The 15,132-nt window shown below is 39.3% G+C and overlaps 1 protein-coding gene across 7 annotated transcripts in view; it reads right to left on the reverse strand.

Moving 5' to 3' along the window:
• NELL1 (neural EGFL like 1) overlaps positions 1-15,132 on the reverse strand; it is a 275,787-nt gene that overhangs the window by 17,127 nt on the left and 243,528 nt on the right. For 4 of the 7 annotated variants that reach the window (XM_063158163.1, XM_063158162.1, XM_063158161.1 and 1 more), the window contains one exon: positions 2,216-2,356. The exons of the other annotated variants lie outside the window; for them this stretch is intronic. In XM_063158163.1, coding sequence (XP_063014233.1) covers positions 2,216-2,356 — 141 coding nt within the window. The remainder of the gene's footprint in view (positions 1-2,215; positions 2,357-15,132) is intronic. 7 annotated transcript variants of the gene reach the window in all.

A 15,132-nucleotide genomic window follows, 5' to 3' on the forward strand; every position in this document is an offset into this window, starting at 1 on the left:
GCCTATGGCTCATACCCACCTCATGTACACAAATTCAATAGACAATACAGCAGGAAAAAATACTGTTGCTAAGCAGATGAACCCTCTTTTATCTGAAACAGAGTGAAAGACACCAGTTCTGACTCTAAATGTTCCACCATGCAAACAAGTTCTGTAATGTGACATATTAGCTAGAAGTTGCAGTGTTCTCTCTCTGCTGTTTTACCCAATTCTTAGTTGCATTTTGAAATAAACATCAGGGTTTGAATTTGTCAATATGGCTTAACAGAATCCTCCAATTAATTTTTAAATTATTTCATTTCATTATACTGGTGAGGCAAACTGGTTTATTTTACTTCCTCACTGGTACCCTGCAGCAGATGGTTCAGAGAAGCTATTTCATTAAAATAACCCCACTAATTTCTCATTCTGTTTACAACACCTCACCTCACAGACTTCCAGCATGCTGTGCAGGTCAAAATGAGGGCAGTGTGTTTGCATGGCATCTTATTTCTCCAGTCTCCATCAGCACATCTGGGGCTCCTTTTCGCAGCGCCCAACCCTTCAAAAGGGATTCAGTGCAAGAAAAGATGACCTTTCCAGAGCTGAGCCTGCCTGGGGTCAGCCAGAGTCTTGCCTACGTGTCTGTCTGTCTTGTGACATCAGCCTGGCTCTTGATCTTCTGCTTCCCAAACCAGGCACAGGAGGCACGAGGGATGGGGCTCCCCATGTGCGTGGTACAAGCACCAGAAATGATAAAAATGCCTCTGACCCCCAGCTGCCTCAGGGCCTTCTGAAAGTTATGTCATGTTGCTCTGACTTCTCACAAAGAAGCTGTTTTCAACATTGCTCCATTCATCACTCATTTTACAACATTCAAATGAACCAGAGGAGGACTCTTAACATTTGAGAATTCATTTAGAAATACATGACTTTCATCTATTTTATCTATGGAATCCTGAAATGCTGTCAAATTTGCCATTTTTTACACAGACACCCTCTGAAGAAGTTCACTTCTGTGATTTTACTGAGCTCCCCACCAGCTTAGGACAATGTGTAAAAAGCTAACTTAGCTGGACAATCTACAAAATATTGCTTTGAAAATCATTATCATTGCTCTGCATTTTTAATTATGACACTACCTTATCCTTAAGGACTTCTAATAGCTGGAATTCATAAAAGATGGTAATGTTTTTACAAGTAAATTTATGTATTTTGTTACAATTTTTACATTTTAATTATAGATTTTTAAAAATCTATAATTAAATCTATAATAATCATATAATTATATAACATATAATTAATATAACATAATTAATCTATAATAATCATAGAAAACACCCTTTGAAGTTATGGACATGATAAATTAAATTTACAGCATTAAAAAAAATAAAAAAAAAAAAACACAAAAGGAGGAAAAGAGCTTTGATAGAAATCTCATACAACTGACTGGAGATGAAGTAACTGAAATGCCAAAGAAAGAACACAGTAACACTGGGAGCCAGTTGATTTCTACCTCACAGAAGTTAAAATGGGGTCCCTTCTAAAGAGTTTTAAACTCACCTGATAAAATACCACAGAAATAAATTATGTATAAGGCAAACAACTGAAAAGATGGGGAAACTGTAAGGCAGGGGAAAGGCAGAATTACCAATAAAAAATTACCAATAAAACCATCTTCACCATGGTTTTATTGCTCTAGAGCCAGCGAGGGCACACAGACTGCAGGAGCCAGCATTAACTGCTCATGGAGCCCCATCCTTTGTCCTCCCATAGAAACACTACAAACTCTCTGCACTCATTAAAAATCCCTCTCTGTTCATGCTCTTGGGACCTTATTCTGCAAATGTGGTGCATAGAGAATTGGATGTTATTTGTATAATCCTAAAAAATCAACGATGAAGATGCTGAAAAATGGAGAACAAGCAAACCAAAGCAACACAGACATGCCACAGATAGGTTCTTCTATCACTGGGTTGAAACCTTGAATTGGAAACCACCTCTTCCCCTTTTGTGGGCAGTTATGATCCCCAAGGCCACTTTTACTCCAGGTTTCCCAGCCCTTTGCTCTGCTAAAGGGAGCAGAGCAGTGGGTCAGGCTGGGGACGCCCCTCCTCGCTGGGGGTGCTGACAGACAGACAGACACCTCGGTTCCTGATCCCTGCTCAGGAACGCCCCAGTCCCTCGGGAAGGCCATGCAGAAGGATGAAAAGAAAGGCTCTCTGAGGATGCTTACCCACACAGGACTCCCCGGCAGGAGAATAGCTTCCATTGTCATGGAAACCGCTTCTGCACTCACAGTGGTACCACCCCGGGAGGTTAACACAGCGAGAATGGCTGTGACACGCAATGATCCCCTCTGCACACTCATCAATATCTGCCTCAGAGAAAAACACAAGCCAGCCGGGAAATTAATTTCCTTTGACACCAATACTGTAGGTTTGTTTTTTTTTTAAAAAAATCTTATTGGTTTGGAGTTTTGTTTTTTTTTAAAGATTTCCTTTAATAGATGGATCAAGGTTTATTACAGTTCCAAACAACAGACATTTAAAGCGTGACTCACAGAACAACAATAAAAAATAACAATAATACATCATGTAATCTGTTACAGACAAGACATCCTTTTACACCATGATTTGCTGAAAATGCAAAGCAAACGTGCAGATTTTTTGTTCCTTGTTTGGTTTTTGGTGTTGGGGATTTCTGTTTGCTTTTTTACCTCAGAAATTAAATTTCTCTGTGCATTTAAAGTGCTGCAGAACAGGCTGTCCACTGAAAAGGCAGTTTCAGCAATATTCCTGCTTTACAAACTGCATGTGCCAGGACACCTTGGAAAGAAAAAGCATTTTTTTCAAGATTTGTGTTTCCAGCATTCAGCTGAGATATTGGCAGCTCTCTGGAATTGAAGGTGCTCAGACCACTTCACAAACCCTGTTTAATCTCTTTTGTTTATGTGATCCAAATAAATACACAGTACAAGTGTAACAGCGTGTGACAAACAGAAAAAGCAGTCCACGTTTCAGCTGCAATAAAACATTTAGCTGGAAAAGAGTGAGGCAAATGACAGCAAGTCTGTAGCAATGGAAAGATCCAGCATGATGAACACCCTGCTGAGTTTCAATAAATGGGATGTTATCAGAAAGGGGTTTCTCAAATTTCTGTAACAAATTTCTGTATCTGTTTAATAGAGACTTCGTAATTGCCAGTAACCTTGGCTAATCATGGCTGGCACCTGGCTGCTTCTCCCCTTTGAGCATTTTTCAGCACATTTTGTAGGGTTGTAATTAAAATTAGCAAATTAATTATATGCTAACCTTGTGGTAATTTACGAAGCCATTATATTTTCATTCCTCTATTCAGCTCAAGCTTTTTTTTTTTTTTTTTAATTTTGGACAGTTTTCAGCTGGGTAACTTATCAATTAAAAGGAGACTCAAATTATTCCCAAATAATTCCCACTTTCATCCACTGAGATTTTGTTTCCTGGCACACTTTAAATGTGCATAAAAAACCAAAAAAACTTGGTGAAAATAGGTTTGGAAACAACATTTAGCTCCACAAGCATCAAAGGACAAATGACTCATGATCCTGATGCAAGACTGAGTTAAGGTGATTAACTAACCACAGAATGTAGCTTCTATCTCCATTTCCAAAATACATACACCAATATGGTTTCATGGAATGCACTGGAGTCATGTTGATGTACATGGAAATCGATTTGAATGAAGTACCCTTCAACACAATCCCATTTTCTTACATCTTACAAGCAATACCATAGAGAAGTTTGATTTTTCCTCATTTCAGTAACAATATTTATTCTTGTTGAAATAGGGCTGAGAAACCTAAAAAATGCCATTTTCCAAGATTCGTGTTTGCCCTTGCTCAAGCATGAACCAAGTTATCTACATAAAAGGATCATAAACACTATTTATTTCTAGCTTTATTCAGCTCCCATCTAACAAAAAAGTCAATTTTTAAATGCTTTAAGATCTGTCATTGCTGTCACCTTTTCTGTACTTTGTACCTTGTGGAAGCTAATTTTAGTGTTAAAACACTGCACGAATGTAGCTGTCCATCAACAGTGAGTGCTGCTTGCAAACTCAGACACTTCCAATTCATTACAGCAAATGGAATTTATAACTATGATCTTTTCACATGTCATGGCTGATGAAACAGGTTTAGTACTATTTGGAAAGTGAATGACTTTGCTACTGCAGGTCAATAGCAAATGAATCCCTCCTCTTACTTTCCTTTCTTTCCCAGTGTTGGACTGGAGAATGTTTCCCTTTAAAGACCGCTTTCTTGTGTCAGTCCTATACTGGGCTTCAATCTGTTCAATCTTACATTTTTAATTTACAAAATTAATAGAGAGCTCCTGAAGTTCATTTCTAAGCTTAAGCCCTTTCAAAAGTGTACAATTTAGGCTCATGGCAAAGGGCACTAACTGACTAGCAGTCAGCTTTTCAGAAAGCCTGTCTGCCAGCCTACCAAAACTTTACTAAGGCAGCACTTCACTCAGTGGAAGAAGAGCCATTAGGTCAAAAAGTAAAATAATACACAGAACTCCCTGCAGACTAGATGACTTTACTGTGGCAGTACCATACCTGTTCCAGCTTTTGTTCCCTGATCTGTAGGGAGACACTAACCAATTTCTTCAACCTGCAGAGCTAGGAAAAGAAGACTTGCTTTCAGTTTTACAGGTTCTTCCTTTACTTCCTCATCTCCTTAAAGCAGTGGGGTTATGCCAGCATTGTCCTACACAGGCTGGGGGCAGTGGGCAAAGGACAAGAGAAGCTATGTGGGCTTTTGGGGAAAATCTGCCCTGGCAGATTTTCAGACACCATTGGTGTGGAAGCAACAAGGAAAAATCTCTTCAAGCTCTACTTCACCACTACCAAGGTTAAGCTCAGCACTCCTCCTTGCTCCCCAGCCCAGCCTTCTCCTGCATGCTGGATCCAGGCTGGGAGCATGGTGCAGGAAGGAGAATGGGGAATCAATTCTCCCTCTGCTTCTGCAGCAGGTTAGGATTCCTTTGGGAGCACACCAGCAGCAGCACCATGAGATGGGACGTGCATGAAGAGCTGTATCAACAAGGAAAACCCTTAACAGCATCTCTGCTTTTCCAACACATTCCTGTTCCTTGCACATAAACACTTTTTAAAGGGTTGGAAATACCATGATGAGCTCTGCAAGCTTCTCCTATCATCCTTGTTTGCAGCATGTGTACAAACACGGGTCAGTGGGAATAGGAAAATACTGTGGATGTTTTAGAAATTGAGATTTATGATGCTCAGAATACCAAGAGGGAAAAGCAAATAACAGCTTCATAAAATGGTGTGTCACACACCATGACATTATTTAGTTCAGTTAATAGACCATTTCCAGCTGGACATCCTAAGTCCTCAAAACCCTTTTTTTGAGCATTTTTTCTGCACAGAGAAATGTTGATAGAGATAAGAGTCAGTTCAGGGAATAAGAATTAATTCACTTCTCTTCATCATTGCTTTTCCATCTTTAGATTCTAGCACCATATTTGCATATTTGCCTCAGGATAAAAGTCTGGTTTGGTGTTTTGCTATAGAATTTGAGTTAGAAATACACACTATTTTTGTGTATTTTGTGTGTGCAGATGCTTACCAGAATGTGCTATATGTACTTTCTTCTTAAAGGTATATTAAGCTGAAATGAAAGTGTACAGTTCTGACCTGTGAGTGAGAACAGTATAGAAATTATATTCTTTTTCAAAGGAGCACATTAAAACCTGATCAGAAATTCTGTCACTTCACACAGACCAGAAGAAATAACTGGTGGGCATCTTTTGGGTGTGCTGCCATGCTGCAGGTGTTGCTTGCCCTCAGTGCTCCCGGCAGCAGGATGGGCAGTTTTGTCTGGGCTTTCTGCATGTCTGCATTAGTGTCTAGATAGCCAAAAGTAGAGTGCTCATGAGAAAGTACTAATTTAATGTTTCCTTGGGAAGTGGAAAGTTTCATAATCTTAATTTCCCTCAGCAGTCTCTGGCTAAATATCTGCACTACCTTTCCATTAAGGGTAGTATTTTTCATTTCTTGCTCTAAGATATGCTGCTTTTACCACCATGACACTGTTTTTGCAGGTTTTTTTCATTCAAGCCTTGTTATAACATCCATGTAAAACAGGAGATCTCATACAAGCCATCCTGTTGCCTGCTTTTTCCCCACTCAGTCATTTGACTGCCATTAGGGGACAACTGTTAATGGATCTGGAAATACTCCACTATAGTGGCTCTGCAAATGCCCATAAATAGCACATTTTTGCATTGGAGAATAAAGGCACCAGTTGGTTTCATATAAGCTCTTGCAAGATATTAATCCTGCCCTTTAAGGACAGGTCTGTAATTTTTACTTTTAGCAGCTTCTTGCATTATTCATATAGGTATTTATGCAGACAAGATAAATAGCATAATTTATCTCAAAATAAAACACAATGGCTTCAAAACCCTGTGAAAAAGTAAAATTAAAATAATTCAATCTTTTCTAATGCCCCACCACATTTAAGTCACTGTGTGATAATACTAAAAGGAAGCCTGTTCAGTGTCATGTAACAGCCAGCAATCTACAGTTTCAATGAGACAGAAGAGCTTTACTGTAAAAGTGTCTATTCATCAAACCATTACTGTATTCTTTTTCATGCAAAAAATATACATTCCTTATCTTTAGTTTCCACTGACTAGGAGACCTATAAGCAGGAAAAGTGTGTACTAACAATAAAGGATCGTCCAGGTATCAGGCTTCCTGAATTAAAATTCTACCTTGAAAGCTGACTCCATTGCTTCCAGAGCATTTCAGCTTTATTTCCCACATCATAGCATTTTTCAACATAAAAACACCAGAAAATGCACCTACACAACTGAGGCATTAGCTATATTTAAAACACAGCCTCTTCTCATCTCCTACTCCAGCCTAAGCCTCACTTCCACAAGACAGAGATAGCAAGAAAGGGATGGCACTGACAGCACTATGCAAACAGTGTCCCTGCTGCACAGGGTTCCTTCCACTATTTCAAATAAACCCTGAAAGCAAAGACAACTACTTTGGATGAGAACAGATGAAAAAATCTCTTGCTCTCTAAAAAACTCCAACAAACCCTCCCATCTGCCTACCTCTTCAGTTTCACATAAACTTTTATAAAGACTGAATTTTATCCTTTATTTTTATCCCTTGTAGTTTTTATATCATTAAATCTCTGTATTAGCTTTGACAGCTCACTACAAGAGGGGCCTGCCTGTATTTTTAAACATATGCAAATGTTATATGCATAATACAAAGCACAATACAGCACCAGCAGCCACCCTTAAAGTCTGCTAGATGTTCCCAGTGCAAGGAGGAGAGGCTAAAACAGTCCAACCTTGTCACAGGCTTGCAACCTGGTGTGCCTGGAATAGCAAGGATCCAGCTGGAACTGCAATTTAGCTGTTAAACAAATGGTAACTTAGAGAACACAGATAACTCTGTAATTAAGTATATTTGAATAATGACTGGTGGCTGTTGCTCAGCCTCATGGGGCCACTTCATTCTTAAGACAACAGAGATACTAAAAACCAGGATGGACAGGAAAGGCATCTGTCTGAGAACTATCTGCTGGCATTTTTAATCATCACTTTTTAGTGTCACAGCTTTAGGTATCTCAGGTGATAAAGACTGCTCCCACCTCTGCCTGAAGCCAGCAGCAAGCTTTGGAATAACTGCTTAGGAAATTTTTCCTTGACATTTAGCCTCCTTTTTAATTAAGTTCATTTTAACTCATTAGGAGACTCTGGGCAAACAATTAACACCAAATAACATATTCCTCTCTCTTCAGTAGTCATGGCTGTTTTCACAGACTGATTTTAATTGCTTTATATTTATATTGGCCTTTGCAGCTCCTTCTCAGGCAGGAATAGTCTTCCCTGTATAAATGGTACAGGCTTTGGTCCATTTTCCTATTTTGAGGATACAGTGGTAAACCATAAAATTTTTAATTTGTAAGATAATGAATGAAACTCACACTCATTAATAATCAAACCCACACAAACAGTTTAATAGTACTATATGGCTTTCAGGGATGAAATGTATGCTCACCATCCTTTATAATTAAAGAACAGCTGTAATATGCTTTATTGTGTAATTTTGGACTGGTATAAAGATTTTTAATCATTTGAAACTCACGTGTAAATCCAGAATGATGAGCTCACCAAGAATAAATGGAATTAAACCAATATCAGAATAATAACACAGACTAGTTGTACCAGCATTTTTTAAGATTAATTCTTTTAATATATAACATCGAATTTATGGAAATTCATTTTAGTACTTTATATACTTAAACAGTCCAAGGTGATGTCTTTATCATTTTTGTGCATCTCTCTCTCACAGCCTCATATTCATTGATTTCCATGCTAAGTATGCAGCACACTTGGAGTATGCAACTGAAAGATCCTGGTTCATTCAAATACATCTCACTTCACAAGAATGGAGCTGAAAGAATTTTTTCTTCTCATATCTAAAGATTACTGGGTGATGTAGGACATAAGAACTGGAATGGGCACGCTTTGGCCTGCGCCACCCATGCCGCAGACGGCACCACTACCCAGGGGTTTCGAGGAGAACCTGGAGTGGCAGAACTTGTGGTCACCTCTGGCCACACCTAAAGTGACCAGCTGGCATTTGTCCAGTTCCTGTGGCTGCAGAGCAGGCTACAGGCCCATGTGAGCATCAGGAAACATCCTGCAGTGTGAGGCTGCCCGGGAAACATCCTGCAGTGTGGGGCTGCCCAGGGAGGCTACAGCCCCATGGGAACATAAATAAATACCCTGCAGTGTGGGGCTGCCCAGGGAAGCTACAGCCCCATGTGGACATAAATAAACACCCTGCAGTGTGGGGCTGCCTAGAGAAGCTGTGCAGTCTCCATCCTTGGGGATACTCAACATCTGGATGTAATCCTGGCTCCAAATGCCCATAGCTGAGCAGTGGGGTTGGACAAGGTGACTCCCAGAGGTCCCTTCCAGCCTCAGCCATTCCTCAGCCTGTGATTCTGCCTCAGAAAGAATGCTCACTTGAATGAAAACTGATGAACTACACGGGCTGAAGGCTGCAGATTGTTTCATCAGAGCTACAAAAAGATGAATGAAACATCTTATAAAAGAGGACACTGACAAACAGCATCCTCCACCCAACTTAGCAACTGCCTGCAACCCAGTGCACTGCACAAAAGGAATCATTCAGGTGACACTGCTCTGTGTATAAAAGCTTCATGGATGAGCCTCAGCATTATTACCCAGTGCCATCAGACATCATGCACAATCTCTAGGTACAATGCATAAGCAATATATCACTCCATCCAGCACTTGAAATGTTAAGTTCAGTGATAGAACATAGTGATAACATCAGTGATAGAGATAGCCTATTATTTTATCTAGAACATCCCATGACAGAGAATAGATGTTCCCTTCCATAAATTCTTTGGTGATTTGCCTCAACCAATTTTAGAACTCACATGATGAGTCCTCCCCCATTTCATTGAGAAGATAATATTGCAGCCCAAGAGTGCACAGTGGTAGGAGGTTCTTTTGATTAGTTTGAGCCCTTCTATAAATGACTATATCAAAACAGCACTTGTAAAAAAATTTCACTGCTAACAGGAGGCAGCAGCTGATGAGAAAATAATAAAGAGCACATTTTCTTCACTGTGGCTGGGGTAGCTAAATGTCAGTCATTCTCCTTGAAATTCCCATGTATGCCATTGTGCCAAAGGGCACACGAAGCAAATCCAAATTACAGGTTTAGATTATAATAGTGTGCACACCCTATAGCACCCCTGAGAATTTAATAATAATGAGAAATAGTCTCAATTAGTTTTTTAAAATCTTGAACTGATTAACAGCTTCAGAAAAGCATTTTCATTCATACAGTAATAAATTCTCCCAAGGAAGCAAATCCCCAAACAATCAGTATAAAATGAGCTCTTGAAATCATAAGCAGAATAATGTAAAGCTCTCTGCATCCTTAATTAGGGATGAAAATGATTCATGAAGGGCTGATCAATAACGTACAAATGATAAAAATGCATACTTTTGGAGAATGTGTGAACACAGTTTCATAAAAAGATGAAATCTGTGGTGGATCTTCCATACAGCACACTGAATTGCAACTGCTCTCATCAAAGGAAGATCCCCAGCCACTTAGGAATATATATATATTTGTTTCTGATAGTAAGAAGGGTGAAGAAAAAAACCCCATAATGATACCAAATTACAGAAGCCTGAAAGAGCTGCTTAAGAGAAATCAAGACTCTTGCAGCACTTTGCCTATCTCCTTGTGTTCCCCGCAGTTCCATTTCCCCACGTTCCCAACCCTATCACACCACAGGCACAGTCACAAAAAGCACTTTGGTGTCATCAGCTCCATGCACAACCCAGGAAGTTTGAGAAACACAGAAAAAGTGTGTTAGAAACACTTAGAAAAAGTGTTCTTTCCCAGTTAAACCTGGGCAGTGCCATGTCACTGTGATATTTCCTGAAAAATCCCTTCACCAGGATTTCTTCTCCTGGGAAGTTAACAAGCCTCAGAGAAAAATGTAAATAATAATTATCTGATTGCTTCTCCTTGTGTTTTGCTGCTTTGAGATGTGGTAGGTGATTCTTTCATTGGTTCCATAAGAATTGTGTTTTCTTAATGACCAATCACAGCCAACTGTGTCAGACTCTCTGAGGAGTCAGGGTTTTTATTATTCATTCCTTTCTAGCTTTCTGATGTCTCCTTTCATAATCTAATCTAATCTAATCTAATCTAATCTAACATAACATAACGTACTATATTAGCCTTCTGAGAAGAAGAAGTCAAATTCTTATCTCTCACCTCGTCCTGGGGACTCACAACACAGCAGTGCCACATTGCACTTCACTACATAATCAGAGTCAACATGTTGCAAAAAAATCTACAGAAGTTTACTAAACCAACACAACATATCCACTGGCACCTTCAGAAGGAAGGTGAGAATTCATCCCAGATGCTCAACTGTTCTGTGCATCCTCAGGAGTCAATGAGCTGATGCAGACTTTACAATGCTGACTGCTTAATGTCTTCTGTTTTCTTCTGCACCTCACATCAGAATTTGTTCCAGTGCTAAACTTATTTGTTCAATGTAATACATTTAAAAATGGTAAACACTTATATGTACTTTCAATCAAGCTAGAAAGATTTCCCCCAAGAAGACTCAAAATTCCAAAAGTCTTAGAATCTTTCTTAGGGTGAACTTCCTATTTCATATGCACTTCTAAACCTAATTAAGGAGAGAGAAGTATATCAGCGTCTGTAAACGCACAATGTTGCATCCAATGTTTCTTCCAGGTGAAGCACTCAGTCATTACTGTTACTCTTCTTTTTAAATAGTGTAATGAATATTTCCAAATAAATAAAAAGCGACTTTTTCCTTAGTATATGCTTTTTGAAAGCATATGCTTTCTCTTTCAATGTTAATTACAGATTGAATTTTTAACTTCACTAAACCATTAGTTGTGACTTTGATCAGACCCCAGTTCCCCCAGCCTGGGTGCTGCTTCAGACATCAATAATTCTAATTAAACCAACTCTGAGATACGACTACATCATTTCTCTAAGCAATTAAAAATGTGCAACTGAAATAAGTAGAAAATCTTAAAAGGAAAGCCAGTGGACTCATTAAATAAATAAATAAATAATAATAATAATATATATTGCACTTCTACATTGTCCTTCATCCTTGGATGTCAAAATACTTCTAAATAGCATAATCTTTTTTTAGGAACAGAAAAATATAAAAAGCCTCTATTTATTTGCCTATCTGAAAGGGGTTTAATTATTCATGATGAAGATACAGTCACTGCTTGCTGCATGAATAAGACCTCCACACAGTAAAACTACACATTTATCCAAATTGATTTTGTGCCCTTCATTTCATTAAATTAACAAAGTTTTATTATACCTAAGTTGAATTCAATGGTTTTCAATAGCATTTCCAAAGGAAGGGCTTCCTCATAGCAGTTGTTTTTACAATTTGAAGACTACAATCTAATTTACTCTCTTCAAATGCACTAACCTATAGAAGAAGTGTCCTCAAAAAATGTATCTACAAGAGCTGGAACATGAGATTTTACTGCACTAGGAGGATTACCTTGAACTTTGCAGGATCTTAAACAGCTACATGGGCTCAGCATTAGTGCTTGAGGGCTTGGGGTGGCTGGAAAGCCTTGGTGAATCTGGCTAGATAAATAAATTTGGGATTAGAAGCAACAGCTACTTGGGGTCTAACACAGGTATTACAACTGTCCCTGTGTTTAATTGTCACCATCATATTTTGTGAAAAATCTCTTTGCTCAGGATTTCTCTCTGGGGAAGCTGAGAAGCCTCAGAGAAAAAGGAAAACAATTTTATCTCATTTGCTACTCCTGTGTTTTGCTGCTTTGGAACGTGGTTGGAGATTGTTTATCAACATGTGAATTGTTTTGACTTAATGACCAATCATGGTCAGGCTGTGTCGGGACTCTGGAAAGAGTCGCGAGTTTTCACTATTATCTTGTTAAGCCTTCTGTAAGTATCCTTTCTCTATTCTTCAGTATTCTTTAGTATGGTATTCTTTTATATAAGTTCATAAAGTAATAAATCAGCCTTCTGAGAACATGGGTCAGATTCACCATTTCCTTTCTGCCATGGGACACCCCAAAAACAGCACATTTGATCTTAAAAAATTTCTCTGCATTTCTGTTTATCTGCAAGCAAATATTTTTAATACTACAAAACCCTTTAGTAGCTCTTCGCACACACTTCAGACAGTATGTAGATGAAAGAATGAATATACACAATGCCATCACTTCACAAAGAGATTTCATATATGGATATAAGTATATGCACAGTCTGTGTTTCAGAGCTTCATTGGCAGTGAAATGAGGTTGATCTGCAGCACAGGGAATACCCAAACATTAAAAAAATCCCAGCTGTCCTATGCATATTTATGCATTTAGGAGCAAGACTAATTTCAAGGGGCGGGGGGGGGGGGGGAAGTCAGTGTGAACAGATCACTTATCCTGTCCCTTTCGATTTCTGTCCTTAATTGCATCTTTCTTCAGAGAGTGTGGTCTCCATCCTGCACAACAGATCCAGAGCAGAGACTGGGTGAGGTGAGCTACTCCAGGCAGTGTGACAGCTGTGACTCATGTCATGAACAAGGACAGCAGCAGTGGTGGCTCAGCCACGACCATCAGAGGATGTGAGCAAGAAAAGGGTTGTAGGGGAAATGGTTCCACGGTAGAAAATTCCACCTCAGCTAACAAATAGCAACAGACAGTGCAAATCACTCTTAGGGCCACATGAAATCACCTAATATGTCTCAGTCTGTAAGATTTAAATCACTCAAGAGCCAGTAAAAACGATGCTTACTGCCTGACAGTGACTTAGGACAATGGTGGCTCTGAAAGAGATGAGCACTAAGTACCAGTAAAGCTTGTGGCATGCAACTGGCAAGGACCTGGGACGACCAAAGCAGAATATAAAACATCTGGCTTTCCAAAACAAGCTTTTCACAGACTGTGAAACACCAGAGAAAAGGAAAAATGAGAGATGTGCATTTTATTTGGTTCTTAAAATGTGCCAACTTAGAAATCCTATAGACTGTCACCCAAATTTATGAAATACAGTAAAACAAGATGCCTTTACTTATCCTTCAGTTATCAAACATATTACCCCAAAATTCACCAGTCTTTTAGATGCATATCTTATTTTCTGTAATATCTGGTCAAAATAACAATTTTGTATTTTCCTTTAAGATGGGGTCATTTATTATACCCCTATGGATACTTTCTTAGTAAAACTACATTATTTTCCACTAACTGAAAATTTAGTCTTACAGATTTTCAGGTTTAGGAATAATTTTAGTCCAAACCACATCATCAATGAAGAGTTGGGTTGCTTTCAGGCTATAATTCATCTAACACCTCCTTCAGATGCTTCCTCGGGAGAAGCATCACGCTCAGAAACCCCCACTTCTCTCCACTCCCTGTAACAAGAGGTTTAGCTGACTACCTCAAGGCAGCCAGCCATGAGCTCTCTCATTAGAACAAGGTAAGAACAACTCTAGCTCAGCTGGCAAAGCACGAATCTGCATGAGAAAGGCTCAGTGAACTGTGCTGAAGGGTCTGCAAATGTAAATTAGGTGTCAGAATCTCAGACTAATTCAGACTGGCTGGGGTGTCAGATCTCTGGACCAAGCTGCTGCATCCAGCAGGGTCCATAGTGAGGGCAAATTGTCACTCTGATTTTTTAAGTTTTTCTAAGCTTTCTTGAAGGCTTTACATTCTTGTAACGAACTTTCTTACACACTTTATGTAAATAACTTGTTGTTTTGCATTCTTTTATAGAAGAAGAAAAATTTAATAAACTGTTGGTTTGCCCAGTGTCATTGGAGAGGTGGCACTGTCACCCTCCAATCCACTGTCACTTTTGGAAATCTATAAATGTTGGAGTCAGAAATTAAAAATTCTCTTTTCGCCTTGGAAGAGCTGCATGTCTACATGGTGTAATTTCATGTCCTGTAGTCCCATCAAACCAGAGCTGCTCACTCAGAGCTGCAGGAGTGGAAAACCACCCAGTTCCAGTTTAGCTGTGTCCCCTGGAGGTGTCCTGCCCTCCTTGTGCAGGAGCAGCAGGAACAAGCGCACAGAGCTCACCAGCTGTGGGGAGCAGCTCCACACACCCACGGGAGGCACTTCCAGAAAGCTGAACAGAAATTTGAAAGGCTCATCTTCAGGACATGGAGAGTAAGCCATGGGGCTGTTTTGGCCTCTTTAATGGTCCAGTGGGAAGCCTTGGACAGAGGAAAGAGTTTAAAAGCTATGAAAACAGGGTTTCTAACAGTGCTTTAAGGGAGATATATTTTACGGTAAGCCTGCTTTTTATTGTTCTTTTACCCATTTTTATATCTTCCTGCTTTCTTCCTTCCTTTTTATTTTCTGATATAGAATAAAAAGTTCACGTGACAATATAAAGAAAAGTTAGCACAAGTAAGAGTATTCCATACACTCAGTAACACAAACTCTGCCATTTTGCATACCATGCTCTGAGCTTTGTCCTAGGCTGCCTCTTTTTTGGTTGCTTTGACTATTCCAGAAA

The sequence above is a fragment of the Melospiza melodia genome, chromosome 6, assembly GCF_035770615.1.
Source record: "Melospiza melodia melodia isolate bMelMel2 chromosome 6, bMelMel2.pri, whole genome shotgun sequence".
Classification (NCBI taxonomy): domain Eukaryota; kingdom Metazoa; phylum Chordata; class Aves; order Passeriformes; family Passerellidae; genus Melospiza; species Melospiza melodia.